The 22,611-nt window shown below is 41.4% G+C and overlaps 1 protein-coding gene across 6 annotated transcripts in view; it reads left to right on the top strand.

Moving 5' to 3' along the window:
* The first annotated feature begins 7,920 nt into the window (after nt 1–7,920).
* The window catches only part of slc26a4 (solute carrier family 26 member 4), a 63,596-nt gene continuing 48,905 nt past the window's right edge, over nt 7,921–22,611 (top strand). Inside the window, exons 1-3 of one of the 6 annotated variants that reach the window (XM_080207340.1) lie at nt 7,921–8,096; nt 8,378–8,454; nt 19,078–19,261. In XM_080207340.1, the coding sequence (XP_080063466.1) occupies nt 8,403–8,454; nt 19,078–19,261 (236 nt within the window). In that variant the 5' untranslated portion in view covers nt 7,921–8,096; nt 8,378–8,402. Of the gene's footprint in view, nt 8,097–8,377; nt 8,455–13,274; nt 13,458–14,051; nt 14,083–17,712; nt 17,776–18,494; nt 18,630–19,077; nt 19,262–22,611 lie in introns of those variants that run through there. The other 5 variants (XM_080207343.1, XM_080207346.1, XM_080207345.1 and 2 more) reach the window with 5 other exon arrangements.

Consider the following 22,611-nt stretch of genomic DNA (forward strand, 5'->3'; position numbering starts at 1 on the left):
CAAACCTCCCGGCCAGAATATTTATGCTCTTCAAGTTTAGATGCAACCCGTCCTTTTCGTACAGGTCCCATCTGTCCCAAAAGAAACCCCAATAGTCCAGATATCTGAAACCCTCCCTCCTATACCAGCTGTTGAGCCTCATGTTGAGCAGCACTATCTTCCTATTCCTGGCCTCACTAGCAAATGGCACAGGGAGAAGTAATCCTGAAATTACAACCCTAGAGGTCCTGCCTTTTAGTTTTCTACCTAACTCCCTAAACTGCTGCTACAGGACCTCATCACTCTTCCTATCTATGCCAATATGTACCATGACCTTTGGCTGTTCACCCTCTCCCTTCAGAATGCTTTCTTCCCGTTCAGAGACATCCTGGACCCTGGCACCAGGAAGGCAACGTACCATCCTGGAGTTTCTTTCACGTCCACAAAAGCGCTTTTCTGCACCCCTAACTACAGAGTCCCCTAAAACGATTGCTCTAGTGCCCTTTGTCCCTACCTGCTTAACAACAGAGCCAGCCGTGGGACCACTGCTCTGGCTACTGCTGCTGTTATCCCCTGATAGGCCATCCCCCCCCCCAACAGAATTCGAAACGGTAAACTTGTTAGAGAGGGGAACAACCACTGGGGTTTCCTGTACTGACTGCCTGCCCCTTCTAGCAGTCACCCATCTATCTGCCCGCACCTTGGGTATGACCACATCTCTAAAGCTCCTACCTATGACGCTTTCCACCACCTTCATGCTCCTAAGTGCATACAACTGCTGCTCCAACCTATCCATGTGATCTGTCGGGAGCTGCAATTGGGTGCACTTCCTACAGATATAGTCACCCGAGACCCTGGCAGTGTCACAGATCTCCCAAATCTCACGTGCAGCACTTAACCCCACTAACCAACATTTAGAGCACCAATTAAATTATTTATATAAAATTCTTATCTTCACTTTTACCTTCTCACAGTGACCTTTTTTTTGGTTAGAGGAGGAGGGAGGGAGGGAAACACTAATGTAGTGTTTCGGGCTTACCGCTCCTTAATACCAGATCTTCTGCTTCCCACTTGTTAGTAGATATTGCTGGTCCAACTTCTCTCAGAATGCACCAGTGAAGTCCCTCAGCTGCCTCTACTGTAAGGCTCAGCTGCTGTGTGTTAGGTCCATTGTTCAGTTGCTTAAATTTTAAATAACTTTGTCTTGTTTACAGCTCATCCATCACAGGTGATGTTACCTGCTGAGCTTGTGATTACCTAACTGGTTTTCCAGCTTCGCCTCAGTTGGAATCTGGTCAGAATATCATCTCATTTCTTCACCATTTCTGGATCTTGTAGTGATTGCTGTTTTGCAGTCCCATGATCGATCCTCCACACAATCTCACTCTTCATTCCCTTTGAAATACCTCCTGCAGTGCCTTCACCAATAATGCATCCTTCAGATATTTTCAGACTCTCTTGTCCTCCCCACACCTGTCCCTGATCCTGGATATCAATTCACCAAGCTGACTCTTGTGAACAATATCTATTTTATCCCTCCATGGAACCTCTGACTTTAATTCTGGACCCTCTCATACTGTCCCTTCTGCTTCTGCCTGTTCATTGCCAGAATAAATGTATCATAATCATGCAATGTAATCAGACCAATATAATCTGAGTGGCCACATGTCCATTTTCATCTGTTGGCAGCTTTTTCTCCTCCCCCTCTTAGACTCATACCTGTTACCACGTCTCCTTTCATTTCTTCCACCATGACACTCTGCCCTCTTAAATCCCTACCCCAATGCTTCAGCACCCCTCGCAGAATGGTTACAACACAGAAGAAGGCCATTGAGCCCATCGTGTCTGTGTCTGTTCCAAGAAGGAGCAATTCACTGTTGCCAGTCATCCACCTTCTCCCTGTAGCCTTGCATAGTCTTCCTTTTCAGATTGAAATCCAATTATCTGCTGAATGGATCAATTGAATCTGCCTCCACCACACTCTCAGGCAGCGCATTCCAGATCCTAACCACTCACTGTACGGGATTTTACAACCTCGCTTGTCCTGAAACTGTAAAATCCCACCTAAGGTCAACAAACCTTTCCATGGTCCACTCCTTGCCCACTCCGATTCCTGTGGTAGGAGCAATGGTAAAATTCCGGCCACGTGTGGAAAAGCTTTTCCTCCTATTGTCATTGCTTCTTTACCCTAACTCTATGCCCTCTTGTTCTTGATCCTTCCACCAATGGGAACAGTTTTTCCTTATCACAGGAACACAGGAATTAGGAGCAGAATTAAACAATTCAGTCCTTCGAGCCCATTTAACATAATCATGGCTGATCTTACCCTGGTCTCAACTTCACTTTCCTGCCTGCTCACTTTAGCCCTTAATCCTGTTTTTCATCAAAAACATATCCAACTCCTTCTTGAATCTATGATTGATTCTGCCTCCACTGCACTCTGGGGCAATGAGTTCCACAGATTCACAACCCTCTGAGAGAAGTAGTTTCTCCTCATCCCAGTTTTGAACTTACCTCGTCTCACTCAATATCTATGATCTCATGTTCTAGACTGTCCCACAAGGGGGATCATCTGTTCAACAGCACCTTATTAATTCCCTTTAGCATTTTATATACCTCAATCAGCCCCCCCACTCATTCTTCTGAACTCCCGTGAGTACAAGCCCAAGCTGTTCAACCACTTATTGTATGATAGTCCTTTTATCTCTGGAATCAATCTGATGAACCTTACTGAATGGCGGGGAAGGCTCGAGGGGCTAGATGGCCTACTCCTGCTCCTATTTTCTATTTCTTATGTAACCTCTAAACAGCCTCCAGTGCCACCACATCCTTCATCAAGGCAGGAGACCAAAACTGGACACAATACTCTAATTGTGGTCTCACCAACATCTTGTGCAATTCATAACAACACTACTTTTAAAATCTAACCTTTTGCAATAAATGCCAAGATTCAATTTTATTATATGCTGCAGCCACATACCCACTCTTCTGTGCACAAGCTTCCCCAGATTCCTCTGCACTGATGCACTTTGAATCTGCTTCCCATTTAAATAACAATTTGCCCTTTAATTTTTTCTGGCCAAAAGGGCCACATTAAACTCCACCTGCCAGATTTTGGCCCATTCTCTAGCCTATCAATATCCATCTGTAAAATCATTTTATCCTCATCACAGCCTGCTTTCCTACCCATTTTAGTATCATCCACATTTTTTCTATGTTACACTCTCTGTCCCTGCTTGCAGATCATGTATTCTGCCTAGATGACTCATGATTCTGAATGCAACTATTAAGTGTCTCTAATTTGTCCTTCTCAAGATAAAGTCCCAACTTCTCCAATCTGTCTTCATAACTGAAGCTCCTCATTCCTGTAACCATTTCCATTTCTGCACTCTCTCCAATGCCTTTACATCCTTCATAAAGTGTGGTGCCCAGAACTGGATACAATACTTCCAATGAAGCCAAATTAATATCCTATACAAGTTTTTAACATAACTTCCTTGTTTTTGTTTTCTATGGTCCTACAATGTTGTATGCTATATTACTCATTCTCTCAACTGTCCTGCCACTGTCAATAATTTACACACATACACACCCAGGTCCTCTGCACCTGTACCCTGAAGGATTGTAGTCTATAATATAGTTTCTACATATTCTCCCAACAAAATGGATCACTTCAAACTTCTTTGAATTACATTTCATCTGTCACTTGTCTGCCAATTCCACCAATCTATCAATATCCTTTTGAAGTTCTACTCTATCCTCCTCACAGTTTGCAATACTTCCAAGTTTTGTATTATTGAATATTTTGAAATTATGCCTTGCACTAAGATCTAAGCCATGGGGTCCTTAACACTGGCCCCTAGGGAACTCAACTACAAACCTTCCTCTAATATGAAAAACAATCATTAACAACTAGTCTCTGTTTCTTGCGACTCAGCTAATATTGGACTTGTGTTGCTACTTTTCCTTTTATTCCATGTGCTCTAAGTTTGACCACAAATCTATTGTTTGGCACTTCATCAAAGGCATTTTGGAAGTCCATGTGTATCACAAGAACAAGCATTGTTCTCTCAATCTTCTGCTACTTTATCAAAAGACTTAGCAAGTTAGTCAAACACAATTTTCCCTTAAGAAATTCATGCTTGCTTTCCTTACATTCACCTAAGTGTCTATTCATTTTGTCCTGATTTACGACAGCATGGTGGCAGTGTCAGGAGCCCAGCTTCAGTTCTGACCTTGGGTGACTGTGTGGAGTTTGCACATTCTCCCTGTGTTTGTGTGGGCTTCTTCCGAGTGCTCCGGTTTCTTCCCACAGTCAAAAGATACGTGAGTTAGGTTGACTGGCCATGCTAAATTGCCTTTTAGTGTCAGGGGCACAAGCAGGGTAAATAAGTGGGGCTATGGGGAATAGGACCTGGGTGGGATTGTTGTCGATACAGGCTTGATGGGCTGAATGGCCTCTTTCTGCAGTGTAGGGATTTTATGATTTTTTTTGGAAGCTTCCCAACTACTGAGGTTAAACTGACAGACCTGCAGAAACAAGGCTTGCACCATTGTTCAAAAAAGGATTTAAAGACAACATTTGCAATTCTGCTGTCCTCTGGCATCACCCTTGAATCTAAGGAAGATTGGAAAATTATTTCCAATTTACACTCTACCTTTCCACAGCATCCTTGGGTGCGTCTCATTCAGTCTTGGTTCCTTAGCACTTTACCACAGACAGCCTAACCTCAAAATTCCTACTCTCCTGCTGTTGATTCATACTTATTTCCCCTCACAGAAAAATGAACTCGTCTTCCCTCTATGCCTCTCTTGGCACCTATTGAAGGGTCCAGTGAGACACTTTTCACTGCCTCCTTATGGGTAGCAATGTCAACTGCCCAATCCTACTCACTTCTCCCACCATTGACCCTTTAGACTCTGCCAGTTGATCAGCTTTCATTTAAAAGTTCTCATTCTGTACACCCACACCCCATCCCAACACATAAAAATATCATTGGATATTGAATATGTTTTTTCTCCCTCAGTTTCCTCATTGGGCAACTCCTCACCTTTAAAGATTTCAATCTCCATCTAAACTCTGAATTCGCTGTCTATCTATTAACCCTCCCAACATGCAAACCTGCCTGCCATCTTTGTGGTCCTCTACTTGATCTAGCCATCTCAGATGATCTTGCTGTCAATAACAGAGAAAGCCAACTCTGATCACTTCTTTACATCAGCTACTAACCTCATCAACTCTCCTTCCTTCTGTGTCCAACCTCGGAAAAAAGCTCTCTCCTAATTTACTTAAAATTGCAATTTAAATTTCTCAGGCCGTTTAGCTTTTGGCCCTTCATTCACCAGGGCTTTTCTATTACTACCAATCTGCTCAACCTCTCACCCCCACCTTTGATGGCTTGATCCCCATTAAAAATCAATATTTGAACTTGAGTCATTGCCCCCACGTATGGCCCTCATCTCAACTCCCTGAAGTCCAATGGACACAGACTTGTTTATGGCAGCAGACACAGCCAGTCTCCTTGAAAAATCTCAAATTTGACAAAATATATACCAGCAAGACAATATTAAATGATATATTTTCCTTTCATGTTGCTTATTTGGACAGTGTTATTGTTTCTATGACATTGAAACCAATGAAAGAGCCATATAGTTTCAAAGTGCCCCATGCAAAAATTTCAATGCAGCTATCATTTGACTGCCACCTGTTGAACTGTTGGACTGATCAAATCAGTGTCCAGATCTACAGTAAACAAGCCACAGATCTCAGGATATCTGTCTGCTGACACAGCACTGTTTATGGATGAGGAAAATCACTTGATCCATCTTAATTATCTAACCAGAGAATTTTCGAAGCTTCCCCATTGCAGCATTCAATTATTTTATAAATTATTCTAGGAAGATTGCCTCCACGACTCTATCTGAATGTCTAATCTGTACTTTTCTGGAAAAACAACTAGCTAATTAAAGGGTTAAATATCTTTTACTAGTCTGAACATCAGTTCCCTTTTTGGAGCCTCACAATTTAGTTTCAAACACTTTTCTGAATTTATCTTTATCATACCACTTATTATTTTACCTGTGCAAGATTACCTCTTAGATCACCTTTCAACACTGGAAAGCCCAAGTACTCCCAGTTTTATTTTTGTCAGAATTCTGCAGTCTTATGATTCCCTGAATATCTAAATGATTGCAAGGGACCTATGTCATGTTGACCCTGGTTCAACTGAACTCAGCAAACCTTAGTTTAGGTACAACACTCTATTTTTGTAACTCTGTTCCCTCCCCTCTACTTCCATGGCGTCTCAGTGTCCAAAATTGAGTATTGTACTGGACTCAAGTGCAGTATACCAGAAGACATTTGTGGTCTGTTTCTAATTGTTAATTCTTGTTGTGTCCAGATCCATATGAAGTAGATCAGGGTTTCCCAAAGTTTCCCAGCTACAGAATCCTTTTGACTCCCAAGTGTACTGACAGAACCCCTGTGAAACATTCTTATTGTGATAAAGAGTTCAATGGCAAAAAATGATTGTTTTCATGCTGTAGGTACAAACATGCAGAAATCTAACCTAGAGAAGGATTTTCAATTTCTGGTATGTTTATTATAATTAACTGAATTTGAATTCACTTAATACATCTGGAGTATAAATCTAGTCTCAGTAATGGTGATCACAAAACTATCATCGATTGTTGTAAAAATCAATCTAGTTCAACATTGCCCCTTTAGGGAAAGGAAATCTACCATCCTTATCTTGTCTGGCCTACACGTGACTCCAGATCCACAGCAGTGTGGTAGACTCTGAATTGCACTTTGAAATGGCTTATAAACCATTGAGTTCCGTGTGTGTGTGTGTGTGTGTGTGTGTGTGTGGAAGGAGCGACAGATGTTGGCCTTGCCAGCAATTCCTATGAAGAAATAAAGAAAAAAAAGTCCCAACTGGCTGACAAATGTCCTCACTCATGTTCTTTTACAAAAGGAAGACTGTTTCTGTCCTGGATTTTGCCAAAATGTATACCGGAGATCTGAAAGTGCTTGAAAAACATTGACAAGTCTGGCAGTATCAATGAAGAGGGAAACAGAGTTAAGGTTTTTAATGCAGTATGACTCTCCTTCAGAATGCTCTTAGTTCAGTCTGATCAGTTCTGAAGAAGAGTCATACCTGTATTTGATTTGAAGTGTTAACTTGGTTTCTTGCTCCACAGATGCTGCTGGATCTACTGAATTTTTTAGCATGTCTGTTTTTATTCCACTATAATACAGTTTACTCTACAACATCCTATCAAAACTGTTACAAAAAACATTCACATGGACTGCAGCAGTTCATGAAAGCAGTTTATCACCATCTTCTAAATCAGGGATGGGTAATAGATGCTGGTTTTGTTAGCGTGGTCATATTGCGTGAACAAATTAAGTTAGTGCCAGATTGATCCTTGATTACCAGAATCGGGAAACAAGGAGGGATACTTAACTTGGGATGTGTCAACCAGAAAGGCAATGATTTTGAGGCTAATATACTCTCTTCTATTAAAGAAGAAATAATTCAAGATTTTCATACTTGGTTAAATATGTTTTAAAGAAATTAGTCTGCTTAGACTGGATATTAGAAACAGTCTTTGAAAACTTGTGGGTTTTGTCCAAAAGAAATGGGCAACTCAGCCTTAACTCTTATTTCTGGAACTCAGAAATCCATTCTTCTTATTCATCACCAATAGCAAGCACAATCCATTGAATAGATTTGTCATCTATGTTGTTATCCAAAATTGCCTTCTCACAAGCTACTTTTATCCATCCACACATTTTGGTGAGAGACAAAAGGAGGTTCTCATACTTGTGGAAGAGTTAATGGCCCAAAGAGGTTCAAGCCAAAGAATGTTGCTGAACCAGTTTAGGATATAGTGACTGCACCACTGGAATTCCTAAAAATAGATCCACCCCTTCTTGAAAAAGTAAGATTCTGTTGTCTTCCTCAACTTTACAAAGATATGGTGTTACAAGCTCCTTATTCTTCTGACTTGGCTTACTAAAGAAAGAGTTGGAGTAGATGAAGCACCAAGGTATCTGTATGTTACGTCAACCCCGGAACAACTGAATTCAGCAAGTCTAACATCAGTTTAAGGTACAATATTCTATCCTTTTGTAACTCTGTTCCCTCCCCTCTACTTCCATGGTTGACTGAAGAGCATCACTAAGCATCAAAACTGAAATTTGAGGACAGCGTTTGTGTGTATATATATTACACATATTTGGAGGTCACATAATAATGTGTTATTTTTCAAGACTCTCTTGCACTCCTGATTTGCAGTGATGTAGGTTATGAGTGGAAACTACCTGTGTGCTGCAAATCAACAGACCCTGTGTTTGTTTTTGCTAAATTTTATTCTATTCATTTGATTTCAGAGCAAATAAATACTCTGAAATTTATATGGACCAGACAGTCGTTGCATTACATTACGGTGACTCCACAGACAGTCAAGGTACAGTCATGTTATTTATACGGTTTGATAACGGGGTTTGTGCTTTTATTGTCACTTTACCTGCCATGTCAGCAACTGAAATAAAACTGACCACTACTCTTGGATTATCTAAATATTGTGCTGAAAATTAATTTAATGTAAACAAGATAGATAATTTTGAAATTATTTGCTATTATTTATTGTGCCCTGTTTTAAAAAAAGCACATTAAAGATAATACACATGTATAGACATATGCTCGTCAATTGTTTTGATACTTTACTTGCACAGATACACATAATGCTGTAAAGTGAGAAATTGAGAATATTTGATGCTCTAAATTAAGAATGTTTTAATGTTTTGTATTGAAGGGTGAATTGTTAAGACAATACATCATGTCCCTCCATCTGTAAGACAAAAACATGATTTTTTAAAACTTTGGTTTTCCAAACTTCTTCTTTCTACTGGAGCTGCTAATTCTAGGTTAAATAACTTCCAATGTGTCACCGCAGCTATTTGAGTTTAGGCAATAAATTTGACAGGCAAATTCTGAGATCCTCTTTTCACCTGACAACTACACGGCTCAGTAAAGGTTACTGAATTGCAATCAGGATTGGGAAGTTGCCGGTTAACTTTCTTCTCTTCCCTGGTCTTTTGTCGCTGCATGAAGCAACTTGTTTTGAATCAACTGCTGCCCTTGCCTGCTGAAATCATTAAATGCTGCACATGACAAGGATTCAGGTTCGGAGCTTCTCAAATGGGCTAATGCTGCATGTGGAGAGGCTTAAAGGCAGATTAAGGCACTGCGCCAAGGACCCGTAGGACCCCCTACCAAATATGCAATTATGTCTAATTTTATCCAAAAATATTGTGACATACTTTGTTTTATTATTAATGCAGCGCACAATCATTCCAGTGGCCTACTTGTGCATTTTACTCTACATTTATGTTTTAATGGGTTGGGAGACAGATTTGTTTGGGGACATATGGAAGGGCCCCAAATATTCTTGGTGCCCAGGACTCCAAGAATTCTTAATCTGCCTCTGTAAATGCCCTTACCTATGAGCCAATGGGGGAATTTGTTTTGTTTTAACTTATGTATATTTCTGGCAATCAGTATTGTACCCAGTCTAGGTCAGAACAGGTACACCATACTTTCAAGATGCAAACACAAATTATTTGCATTGTAAGATCTATAGCATGGAATTTAAGAAAGTATACAATCATACAACAACAATGTACATTTATAGTGCACTTCATTTATGCAGAGGTTCTCAGAGCATTTTATAATAAGGCCAAGTAAGAATATAGAGAATAGGTGAGGAAAATGGAGAGGCTAGGAGTTCTTGAAAGCAAAGCGAGGGGGGAGTTGATGGTCTAGAGGTATTACTGCTAGACTGTTAATCCAGAAACACAGCTAATGTTTGGGGGACCCGGGTTTGAATCCCACCGTGGCAGATGGTGGAAAAAAAATCTGGAATTAGGAATCTACTGATGACATAAAACCACTGTTGATTGTTGGAAAAACCCATTAGTTTCACTAATGTCCTTTAGGGAAGAAAATCTGCTGTTCTTACCCAGTCTAGCCCACATGTGACTCCAGACCCACAGCAATGTGATTGACTCTCAATTGACCTCCAAGGGCAACTAGAGATGGGCAATAAATGCTGGCCAGACAGTGATGCCCATATCCCATGAATGAATAAAACAAAAGTGGACAGAAGCGGCTGGGTAGAAAATCCCATGTAGCATCAGCATAATAGGTGAACAAATTTCAACCCCAGATCTCCACTTTGGTGTCTCACATATTGTGATAAAATATGATTTAACATGAGGAGTTATTAAAGCATAAAATTCAGCAGCACTCTCATTTTGCTTTGAAACAAGCCTTTTAAGAACTTCCCCTTGCTTTCCCTCCCTGAAGAACAAAAGAGAGCAATGTAACCATGCTGATTGCTGGTAACTGGCATTGGCAACTTTAACCCAATCATTTATTTCAAATGTCCTAGTCAATTATATTTTCTCATAAAAATAGGAAGCAGTAAATATTGCACCAGTTCACAAGAGGAAATCTTGAAGTCAAACTGGCATTAGCCAGTCCAGATACCAATATCTATAACAACATGTATATTCCAAGCCTGTTAGAATTGTTGCAACATCTCAGTCATAACTGCTGGACATCGGATAGTCAATTTAGTTTTAGAATAAATCGTTCAACCTTTGACACTTTCAAACTCATGCCCTTTTGTGAAGTAATTCTTTTAATGCCCAGCATGAACTGGGTAACAATGACTTGCATTTTCACAGCAAGTTTTTAAGACAGAAAATTAACCTACACTGAGCAATAAAGCTTACCATGCTTTCATTTCACATCTCATTCAAAAGGTGGCACCTCCCACAGCATAATACTTCCTCAGTTCTGCACTGATTTTTTCACCTAACTATGTGCTCAAGTCCTTGTTGGAATTGGGTTTGGCCTGAGAGTTGTGATAACCCCTGGATTTGGATGGGGAAATCACTGACAGACCTTCTCCTAGAATGCAAATTCCTTGGTGATTACTAAGGACCTTACCAGGTGGACCTTGTATACCAGCCCTCTATAAAGCAAGCCCCTCATTAGGTCCATTGTTGTATTGGTTGGGATCTGTTTTTGTTCACCACAGGCTTGTGGTTACTTTATTTTGTGCAATAAAGCACGATTCCTTTACAGCTGACCCCTGAAGTTATTGCAAGAGTAAAAATGCTGGAAATGATCAGCAGGCAGTGGAAAGATTGACCACAAATGAAGCTCTTCCTGCTTCCTAAAACCTGACAGCACTGATATGAAAATTCATTATCTTTCCTCTAATTATTTTCATATTTAGTTGGGTTGACATTACTACAACTTTCTCCCTTTTACTTTGTCTTCCCTGTTGTTCTTTTCAGTCACTTTGGACCTTCTTCTCTCAAATGAAAGAAAACAACGCCAATAAGAATCCAAAAAATATTTTTAGCTATAATAAACCAGATAGATTTTTCAGGAAAATGTCTTGGGAAACGAGACAACTCAAGATCAAAATTTATTTGATGTGTTAAATATATATCTACTCATCAGCCTTCACAAATGGCCACATTACATTTCCAGTTAATCATATGGTCTCAGAAATTTCTTAACAAGAAGACACCATTAGAAAATTTATGAAGAGATTTGTGAATAAAGTGTCCACAAGTCATGAAAAGATTTACTTTTGAATTTACAAGAAAGTAACAAGGAAACACAGACCTTTGCTGCACCAAGAATACTCAAGCCATACGAGAGGACGAGTGAATATTAACTTGATAGTCAAAGGGAGATATAAAAGTGCTTGATTTATATGACATGACTATAAAGCCATACGGAATAGTTGGCTTGGCTTTAGAAGGATAGTTAATTCCTCACAAATTTATGAGTCCTGCCACAGACACAGTGGCTGGATGGCCTCCTCTTGTACCATAAATCATTCTATGTTTCTATGATAGCTATGCAATCAGTCTAATTTACTTTAGGTTTCAGGGAGCACGGATAACAATTCCACATTATAAAGGCTATGATTCCTAAATTAATTGCAAATTAGCTAGTCAGATTGGAAACTCTATTGGTAGTAGAAAATGAATAAAGCTCTTTCTCACTAGTGTGCGGACTTGCTCCAGAGTTTGGTTATGACAGTTGCATCAGTTGTTGAGCAGAGTATTCCTAATTGTATAACCTTTATCAGTGACACTCAATATGTAATAGGTGACAAATATAAAGGAAATAATGATCTTGTACTTCAGCATTTGACAGAGTTGAATCTTGACTCATTAAGGACTGGATTTATTGGGAATTATTAATAAGAATAGTATTTAAAGTTTAAAAATTTTTTAAAGTTTATTTATTAGTGTCACAAGTAGGCTTACATTAACACTGCAAAGAAGTTACTCTGAAAATCTTCTAGTCACCACACTCCGATGCCTGTTTGGGTATACTGAGGGAGAATTTAGCATGGCCAAGGCACATAACCACCATGTCTTTCAGACGGTGGGAGGAAATCAGAGCACCCAAAGGAAACTCACACAGACACGGAGAGAATACAGGCTCTGCACAAGGTTGAATGAGACTGGAAAATCTCATCCGAGGTTAACAGACCTTTCCATTGTCTGCCCCACGCCCATTCCAATTCCATGGCAGGCAGGGTAGTAGAATTCCAATGAGTGACACAAAGTGGGAATTGAACCCGGGTCCCTGGCATTGTGAGGCAACCAAGCTAACCACTGTGTCGCCTTGTGTGTAGTATTGTGGAGTTCTGCAGTTTACATTCCTAAAGACTCCTCTAAAAATTCACTTAGTCATTTTTACCCAGCTTTGTATGGAACACTGGACATGATGAAAGAAAACAAGGCTATTTGTGGATAAGGACAGATTAAATTACACCATACAGGGTGCAGTGGCAGGCAGGACTTACTAAGCACATCAAATAAAGACATTTTTACAATAATTGTGAACTGCATGATTGTCCTCCTGTTGATGACACCTATAAATATAAAGCAAATAATCTCTGAAATTCCAACAGTATGAAATGTATATTTTTAGGAGTCTTGTGATCTGCCTTGGATTAGGATCCTCTGCACTTGGACATTGCCTATCTTGGGCACCTGCAAGTAATATATCATGATGTCATTTCACAAGCATACATACAGACAAACCAGTTTCACATCAGTTCAAGGGCCACCTACCTTAGGAAATGCACAGAGTCTATTTTGGGCATTTGCATGCATACATTAAGGTGTCATGATACAAACAGACATACAGACAAAACCAGTTCCACATCAATTCAAGAGTCACCTACCTTACAATTATGATGATATGGTTCACAATTACTTCATGTTGCCCGATGTCTCTCCGTATGCCATCTTCATAGAGATGGAATGAAAGAACTCCATTTGAAGGAAGTGTGGTCATAATACAAGTTGTTGTGGCTCAGCAAGGAGAATCATTTGATTGGTGTACCTCACGGACCTGATCAAAAAGGTAAAAAGGTCTTAAAATATACATTTAACTGTTCAATCATTTCAAAGGCAAGGGTAATTGTAAGGGAAGTAACAGAAATCTTCAAATCCCAGTGACAGCAGCTGAGAAGGCCCCTTTTGGACTGTCCCTATTGTATTTATATAGTGTACTGCTTGCAGATAAACTGAATTTTACAAATCTATGGTCAAAGTTCTTAATTCAAGAAACAAAAAGTGAGTGTTGGCAAACCGTTGATACAATCTGAACCTAAACAGATTACAAAGAATGCAAGTAGAACATAAACTAATGTTGTTATTGCACAATGAAATAATTCCCTTCCTTGTCGCCATATGAATCTTTATTCATGGAGGCTTCTCATTTTGTTTCTACAATGTGACCCCTAATTTGTGGAAGAAATGGAGCGGGCTGCAGATTGAAATTTAGCACAATCTCTTCAAGAACTTAAAATAATTAACTTTGATCTCTTCTTTTGAGCAAATGAAAGTGTTGAAAGTTATTTTTGTGGAATTTCTTGGGAGGGGCGGTGCTGCAGAATAATGTGAGTATAAAATATCAGCAAGGGTTTGCTGTGGGAGCAGTTGTTCTTGAACAGAGGAGTGGAAGTTAATTGACCATTGGTTGATTGGTAAGAGTCTCCTGGAATCTTGGGCTGTGGAGGGGGTTCACAGGCCACTAAGATAGCACATCGTGAAGGTGAGGTGACGGCCTAGTGATATTATTGCTAGACTATTAATCCAGAAATTCAGCTATGTTCTAGGGCTCATCTGGGTTCAAATCCTGCCACGGCAGATGGTGGAATTTGAATTCAATAAAAACAATCTGGAGGAGGTTTTGGTAGGTCGCGGGAACTGTGGTGCACGAAGGTTGTGATGAACCTAGTTAGGAATAAAAGAAAGGCATACAAAAGATTCAGAGAGCTAGGAGATGTTAAGGATCTAGAGGAGTATAATGCTTGTAGAAAGGAGCTTAAAAAGGAAATTAGGAGAGCCAGAAGGGGTCATGAGAAGGCCTTGGCGGGTAAGATTAGGGAGAATCCCAAGGCGTTCTACAAATATGTGAAGAGTAAAAGGATGAGAAGTGAAGGGATAGGGCCTATAAAAGATGACGGGGGAAAAGTCTGTGTGGAACCGGAAGAAATGGCAGAGGTGCTTAATGAGTACTTTGCCTCGGTATTCACAGTGGAAAGTGATCTGGGAGGTTGTACTACAGGTTTGCGGCGGACTGAAAAGATTGAGTATGTGGACGTTAAGAAAAAGGATGTGTTGGAACTTTTAAATTCTATCAAGATAGATAAGTCGCCGGGACCGGATGGGATGTACCCCAGGTTACTGTGGGAGGTGAGGGAAGGGATTGCAGAGCCCCTGGCAATGATCTTTGTATCATCGATGGAGACGGGAGAGGTTCCGGAGGATTGGAGGATTGCGGATGTGGTTCCTATTTTCAAGAAAGGGAACAGGGATAGCCCGGGAAATTACCAACCGGTGAGTCTGAGCTCAGTGATTGGTAAGTTGATGGAGAGGATTCTGAGGGACAGGATTTATGAGCATTTAGAGAAGTTTAGAATGATCAGAAATAGTCAGCATGGCTTTGTCAAGGGCAGGTCATGCCTTACGAGCCTAGTTGAGTTCTTTGAAAATGTGACTGAACACATTGACAAAGGAAGAGCGGTGGATGTGGTTTACATGGACTTCAACAAGACGTTTGATAAGGTCCCCCATGCAAGACTTCTTGAGAAGGTGAGAGGGCATGGGATCCAAGGGGCTTTGGCCTTGTGGATCCAGAACTGGCTTGCCTGCAGAAGGCAGAGAGTGGTTGTGGATGGGTCTTTTTCTGCGTGGAGGTCGGTCACCAGTGGAGTGCCCCAGGGATCTGTTCTAGGACCCTTGCTGTTTGTCATTTTCATAAATGACCTGGATGAGGAAGTGGAGGGATGGGTTAGTAAGTTCGCCGACGATACGAAGGTTAGTGGTGTTGTGGATAGTCTGGAGGGATGTCAGAAGTTGCAGCGTGACACAGATAGGATGCAAGACTGGGCAGAGAAGTGGCAGATGGACTTCAATGCAGATAAATGTGTAGTGGTCCATTTTGGCAGGACCAATGTGATGAAGGAGTACAATATCAAGGGTAGGAGTCTTAGCAGTGTTGAGGAGCAGAAGGATCTTGGGGTCCAGGTCCGTAGGACGCTCATATCGGCCTCGCAGGTGGAGGACGTGGTCAAGAAGGCGTATGGTGTACTGGCCTTCATTAATCGAGGGATTGAGTTTAGGAGTCGGAGGTAATGCTGCAACTTTATAAGACCCTTGTCAGACCCCACTTGGAGTACTGTGTGCAGTTCTGGTCGCTTCACTACAGGAAGGTTGTGGAAGCTATTGAGAGAGTGCAGAGGAGATTTACAAGGATGTTGCCTGGATTGGGAGGTGTGCCTTATGAAGATAGGTTGAGGGAGCTAGGTCTCTTCTCCCTGGAGAGACAAACGTTGAGAGGCGACCTGATAGAGGTTTATAAAATGTTGAGAGGAATAGATAGGGTGGATTCTCGGAGGTTATTTCCCAGGGCTGAAATGGTCGCTATGAGAGGACACCAGTTTAAGGTGCTGGGAAGCAAGTACGGAGGAAATGTTAGGGGTAAGTTTTTCACTCAGAGGGTGGTGAGTGAGTGGAATCGGCTGCCGTTGGTGGTGGTAGAGGTGCACTCACTGGAGTCATTTAAAAGACTTCTGGATGAGTATATGGGATTTAATGGGATAGGGAGTTACAGAGGGCTTGGTAGGTATGGATGCGATCGGTGCAACTTGTGGGCCGAAGGGCCTGTTTGTGCTGTGGTGTTCTATGTTCTAATAAAGAATTTACTTATTACTATGAAGCTATTGTCAAATATAGGAAAAACCCACCTGCTTCACTAATGTCCTTTAGGGTGGGAAATCTGCTATCCTGATCTTATTTGGCCTGCATGTGACTCTGGAGTCACAGCAATGTGGTTGACTCTCAACTGCCCTCTGAAATGACCTAGCAAACCACTCAGTTCAAGGGTAACTAGGGATGGGCAATAAATGCTGGCCAGCCAGTGACAACCATTTCCCATGAATGAATTAAAAAAAACAAGGACAATGAATTCTCATAACAGCAAAGACCTGAAGCTACTACCCAAACAGCCAAGGCAGATTCAGTGAAGACACTCCCTCCAAAAACTAAATCAAATTGGGTAAAGGTCTTTTCACAGGTCAACATTTGCAGATTCTACCTGCAATACAATCATGTTACCTTGGCAGCAATAAACTTCAGATATGTTGAAACCGATTTACATGGAAATGGTTTCAATGTATAAATTAGTATTAATGATCCTCTCAATATCTTTCATAAAACTCTTTACTATGATCGTCAACAATATTCCACTGCTACCTATAATTTATAAATGATTAATAAGTGCAAGATCTGATATAAAAAAGCAGAAAATGCTGGATAAACTCAGCAAATCTGGCAGCATCTGTGGAGAGATAAACAAAAGGTAAATTTTTGAGTCCACGTGACCCTCGGACAGAACTCGTTCTCTGTACAAGAGTCATGTGGACTTGAAACGTTAGCTTTGTTTCTTCAGAGATGCTGCCGGATCTGCTCTCTTTATCCGGCATTTTCTGTTTATAACGACCATCTGTTTCCTACCACCAAAATGTTACATTTACTCAATTTTAATCCTGTTATGTTTTGTAACTGAGGTATTTTGCCCGTGTGCCCCCCTGTTCCATTGTATGTTCCTATGTGCACATTGGCCTGTGTGATCTTGACAAACTGTGTGGCCGTTGAGGATTTAAAACCTTTCAAAACGAGGGTTAAAAACATGTAAGTGCCCAAACAAACCTCAGTTATCGAAGCATCTGCAAAGAGGAGAAACAAGGTGAATCACGCTAACGCTTCATTTGAAGAAAGGTCATCCATCGACCTGAAATGTTAATCACCTTTCTTTCCCCACGGATGCTGCCTGACCTGTTCAGTATTTCCGGCCTGGTTTTGTTTTTATTCCACTTTTCCGGCATCCTGGTTTGATTTCATTATTTTTTTATTTGGGTGGGTCCAGATTTTTAAGCAACATTAACAGTTAGAATGAGATTATTTGACTTCAGTCCGCGGTTTTGAGTAGGTATCTGTTGACCGCCCTGCGTTTATTTGCCAGTGAGCAGTCGTTTCAGAGCCGAGGCAATCCCGATCCGGAGCAGGCTGCCCTGTGTGTGCGGTCTAAACAAAATCTAGAATATATAAACCTGCAGTAAAATTCTACCCTCAATGAAAGCACGCAACACCCAGGGAGATTCCAGATCGCAGCGGTAAAGTTGTTAGTTTATGGACGTACGTTGATTACGAACGCCGACCGTGAAACATTCGGATATTTACTACACACAGCAAGTTTCCAACTCTGTTCTATCGAAAAGAAAGTTAGAACTCTTTCACTTGGTGTACGGTGGATTTCTGAAACTGCATCTTATTTGACTGGCATTTCCACTTATCGTTTGCTTGTGTGTTTTTTTTAAATCATTAACTACATTTTTAGCTGTGCACCCTCGGAGTGAATTGGGTCGATAATTATTGTCAAAATTAGGATTTAAAGAAAAAGTTTTTCAAACACGAAAAAAAATCTGTCCGGAAAAAAGTGCTGTGCAGGGATAAGTTGAACTAATTTTGAAAGGGTTTTTTTATGGGGTCGGGAAGTCACGGGGGCGGGGGGGCGGCTGGCATCCACGTGTTCAGTTTTTTTTGGAAGGTAAGGGTTTTCTGTAATCGTTAGACTGTTCTGTTTATTTTTTTTAAAATGGGTTTCATCCATAAGAGTATGGGACGGGAGATTCTATGAATGGAACTGGGATGACACAGTGTCAGTCTATATTGTGGGTGAGTGGCTTTTCTGAGTGTCTATAGATGTGAGTCGAGTTGTGAAAAGTCTTAACAAACCTCCCACTATTACGCGCTCTCTCGGGTTATTGCAGACTTTCAGATAGTTTTCGTCTGTGTTGTTTTATCCGGAAGAACCACTTTTTTTTTGGTAAACTGCTGGAAGGTGGCCGTTCAAATGATCCGACTTTTGAGAGTTTAAAATCGCCGCCCCTTCTCCCTCTCCAGTGGACGGGCAATGCTTTGGTGAATGAAATCCGGAGGGACATGGGAGTGTTTTCCAGTTTAGCAAGTCTGAATATCTTTTACTAATAGTAGAAAATGTCTCGAAATTTTGCAGTGGAGTGTGAGATGCCCTGGGCGGCGGGGGGGGGGGGGGGGGGGTGCGGGGAGTGGGGAGTGTGAGATGCCCTGGGGGAGAGGGTGTGTGAGAGGAGGGTGAGATGCCCTGGGGGAGAGGGTGTGTGAGAGGAGGGTGAGATGCCCTGGGGGAGAGGGCGTGTGAGAGGAGGGTGAGATGCCCTGGGGGAGAGGGTGTGTGAGAGGAGGGTGAGATGCCCTGGGGGAGAGGGTGTGTGAGAGGAGGGTGAGATGCCCTGGGGGAGAGGGTGTGTGAGAGGAGGGTGAGATGCCCTGGGGGAGAGGGTGTGTGAGAGGAGTGTGAGATGCCCTGGGTGAGCACCCCTCCTCGAGATGACCAAACTCATGGTTTGTTTTAACTGGGGATCATTCTCTTTCAGTGTCCAGCCGTCTGTTCGCTGAGCAGGACAGCCTTGGAGTAGCCGAAATGCCAACGACAGACAGTGTCAACCACAACTACTTTGTGGCCCGTTCGGTTTACTCTGAAAATAGCTTCCTGGAAGAAAATGAGAAAAAGGAAAAAGTCCCCAAAACCATACGTGACCGAGTGGCCAAGAGGTGCAGGTGAGTGAAAGTCCAGACATATCCAGTAAGCGCCCCCCCGGTTCCCCGCGTTGTAAATCTCTCTCCCTTTTGCTATTGCGATGCATCTAAAAGGTAGCGGGTTCCTAAGTGTCAGTATGTCATCAATATTTGCCAGCCATGAGGTGAAACTATTTAAAATATATATCATGGCCAATTGAGAAGAATATCCGAATGAATAATTTCTTTTGAGAGGACATTTTTCAAAAGGTGCAACATTGTAAAACAAACCTCTTTGAAAAAACAGACTTTTAGATACATCACTTCGTTTTGATGTAACTTTATAACAAGTACTGGATGGAGTAAAGACAACTGACATTGCTGCTACTGCTCACCTGGTTAGAATGTAGGATAGGAATCAGAAAAGAACCCCCGTTCATCAAGTTATCTGGTGTCGTTCTATCTAACTAGCATTGTCAAATGTTCCAATACCCATCTTCTATTTTGCACCAATGTGCACTTATACATTGTTGGTGTAGAAAAAAAATCCCATGGCTCTTCATAGAGGTATAATGTAATGGATATCCAGCCAAAAAAAGGTAAAAACAAATTGCTGTGGATGCTTGAATCTGAAATAAACTCTGACCAAGTGTCATCCAGACATGAAACGTCGGCTCTATTCTCGCTCCTCAGATGCTGTCAGACCTACTGAGGCTTTCCAGTATTTTCTGCTTTTGTTGTGGATGTTGACCACAAACTTTAATGGATGAGGTGGGTGTTTAAGGAGAACAGGGAGGTAGGGAGAGGTCTTGGGAGGGGAGGGGAGGGGATTCTATAACAGAAATCTCAGACAGCTGAAAGCACATGCGAGGAGTGGGGCACGGGGTCAACTAAGAGGAATTAGATAATAAGTACAGAGCATGGGATGAATATAATCATGGGATAGAGAGCAGGTGGAAAAAGTTACAGGCAGACCAATGGGTCTTTCTTCCATTCTATGTAAATCATTATGATATCAGCAATGTTTTCTTCATTGAATACAGATACAAAGTACTGATTTTGTATCTAAGCCATGCCCTTTGCCTCCATCAGGTCTCTCTTTAATTGCCTTAATTGATCCCACCTGTCTAGTGACTGTTCTTCTGTTATTTGTTTATAAAATTATTTTATTAATCTATTTTCATACACTCTAACCTTTTTGTTTTCTTTACTTTCTGTATTCATTTTGCTTCATGACCGTATTTTGAGCCTAATGTTTATTATAAGCCTCTTTTATTTCCTGTTTTATTTTTAATCTATATCTTTAGTCATCCCAAGAACTCTAGTTTTGACTTCTGTCTGTTCTTCCTCTTGGAAATGTGTCCAGGGTTTGTATCTGATCTAACTCCTCTTTGCCTTTCTTTGGTCACCTCTGGTTTTACCTGTTTCTATATGGGGCAAAAGCAGTTTCAACTCGCTGAAGTTAGCCCTCCTTCAGTTGAGTGCTTTTATGTTTGAATGTAGCTTGTCCTCCTCCAGGAAAAAACTTCAGACCTGTGACCAGTTTTCCAAATGCTTTCCCATGGAAATTGCTTCACTTTCCCCAGTACCTGGAATTATATTCCACACTGTTTCCTCCCTCCATTGGGCTGAAACCTGCTGAGCAAGGAAGTTCTTTTTCTTTTATATGTACACACGTTTCAGGAATTCTCCCCCTCTGTTTTGCTAGCAATTCATAAGAACATAAGAAATAGGAGCAGGAGTAGGCCATCTAGCCCTTTGAGCCTGCCCCGCCATTCAATAAGATCATGGCTGATCTGTCGTGGCTCAGTTCCACTTTCCCGCCCTCTCCCCATAACCCTTAATCCCCTCACTTATCAAAAACCCATCAACCCGCGTCTTAAAAATATTTAGCGAGGCAGCCTCCACCACTTCAACGGGCAGAGAATTCCAGAGATTCACCACCCTTTGAGTGAAGAAGTTCCTCCTCAACTCTGTTCTAAACCGCCCCCCCTTTATCTTGAGGCTGTGCCCCCTAGTCCTAATTCACCAAGAAAAATAAAATGCTCCCTTCATCATCTTGAAAATCGACTAAGTGATAATGAAATGGTATCAAGCACCCTCCAAAACAGTGTTATGGTGTTGAGCACAGCTCGAGAGAATCTTGATCAGAAGATATCAGCGGTTGTTTCACATTTAGCACTTATAGATCTTGAGGGTTGCCAGCTTTGATCTGGATATAGACCTCTGGGACTATGCAGTGAATAGCCAAAGATCACTTTGGTCTGCCTTTACTTGTTGCGATGCCAGCAAAGTCCCTATGAAGCCCAACCGATGACAAATAATATTTATCTCTGATCCATGTGCAAAACCTCTAGTAGACTGAGCTAGATCTGTTGTGAAATGGAGAAGCAGTTGACAGAGTACTGAACTGTAATGAATCCCTCAATTGGATTAAGGAGTTGATGTATACGTCTGGTCCCTGACATTGGACTTTGAGACACGGCATATTAGAGTGATTGGCAAATGGAGGTTCTTTCACCATGCTGAACACAAAAACCTGTTGAGATAACTTTAAGGGCGCTTGCCGGATTTGGTAGTTTTGTAAGCAAATGCATCTTAGCAGACTTGATACCTGGACCTTGTTGTTCTGCAGTGATCCAGTGCTCTTTAAAGACTGACAAGCTAGTGTGGCTGACAGATGGAATCGGGAGAGGTCCCTCCTTGGGATATGAATTTTTCTGACTCGGCTCCTGCAAACCAATATCCTAACAGATACCCTTCCTTGAGTAAGGAGAACAGAACTGTACACAGTACAGTGGATGCAGTCTTACTAAAACCCTATCCTTACTCAAGGAAGGATGTTCTTGGAGGAAGCCTAATGAAGAAAATTTTCTTATGAGGAGATTGAGTTGGTGATCTAATTGAAACACTTGGCAGTCTTAAGGGGCTTGACAGGATGGATGCCGGAAGCATGTTTCTCCAAGTAAAGTTGTCTCCAACAAAAGGCCCCACAGTCTCAGACATTTAGGACTGATGAGGAGGAGAAATTTCTACACCCAAGGTGGTGTGAATCTTTGAAATGATCCGGCCCAGAAGATTGTGGATTATATAGGGTCTTAGACTGTATCTGGTGTACTGTGTAAGAGTTCTGTACTCTTGCACTCCAATTTCTTTGTTATGAAGAAGAACGTACCTTCAGCTTTTCTAATTGCTTCCTGTAGGATAGCATTCAGTGTTTAGTATAATAGGACACCCAAATTCCTCTGACCATCAACATTTCCAGCCTCTTGTCATTTTTCTAATTTTTTTTCTGCAAAAGGAGGTAACTCCACTATATTCCATCCGGCACATTCTTATCCACTTGCTCCGCCTGTTGATATCCCTTTGCAACCTCTATGCATCCTCCTCAC

The sequence above is a fragment of the Carcharhinus amblyrhynchos genome, chromosome 19, assembly GCF_965287045.1.
Source record: "Carcharhinus amblyrhynchos chromosome 19, sCarAmb.v2.hapA, whole genome shotgun sequence".
Taxonomy (NCBI): domain Eukaryota; kingdom Metazoa; phylum Chordata; class Chondrichthyes; order Carcharhiniformes; family Carcharhinidae; genus Carcharhinus; species Carcharhinus amblyrhynchos.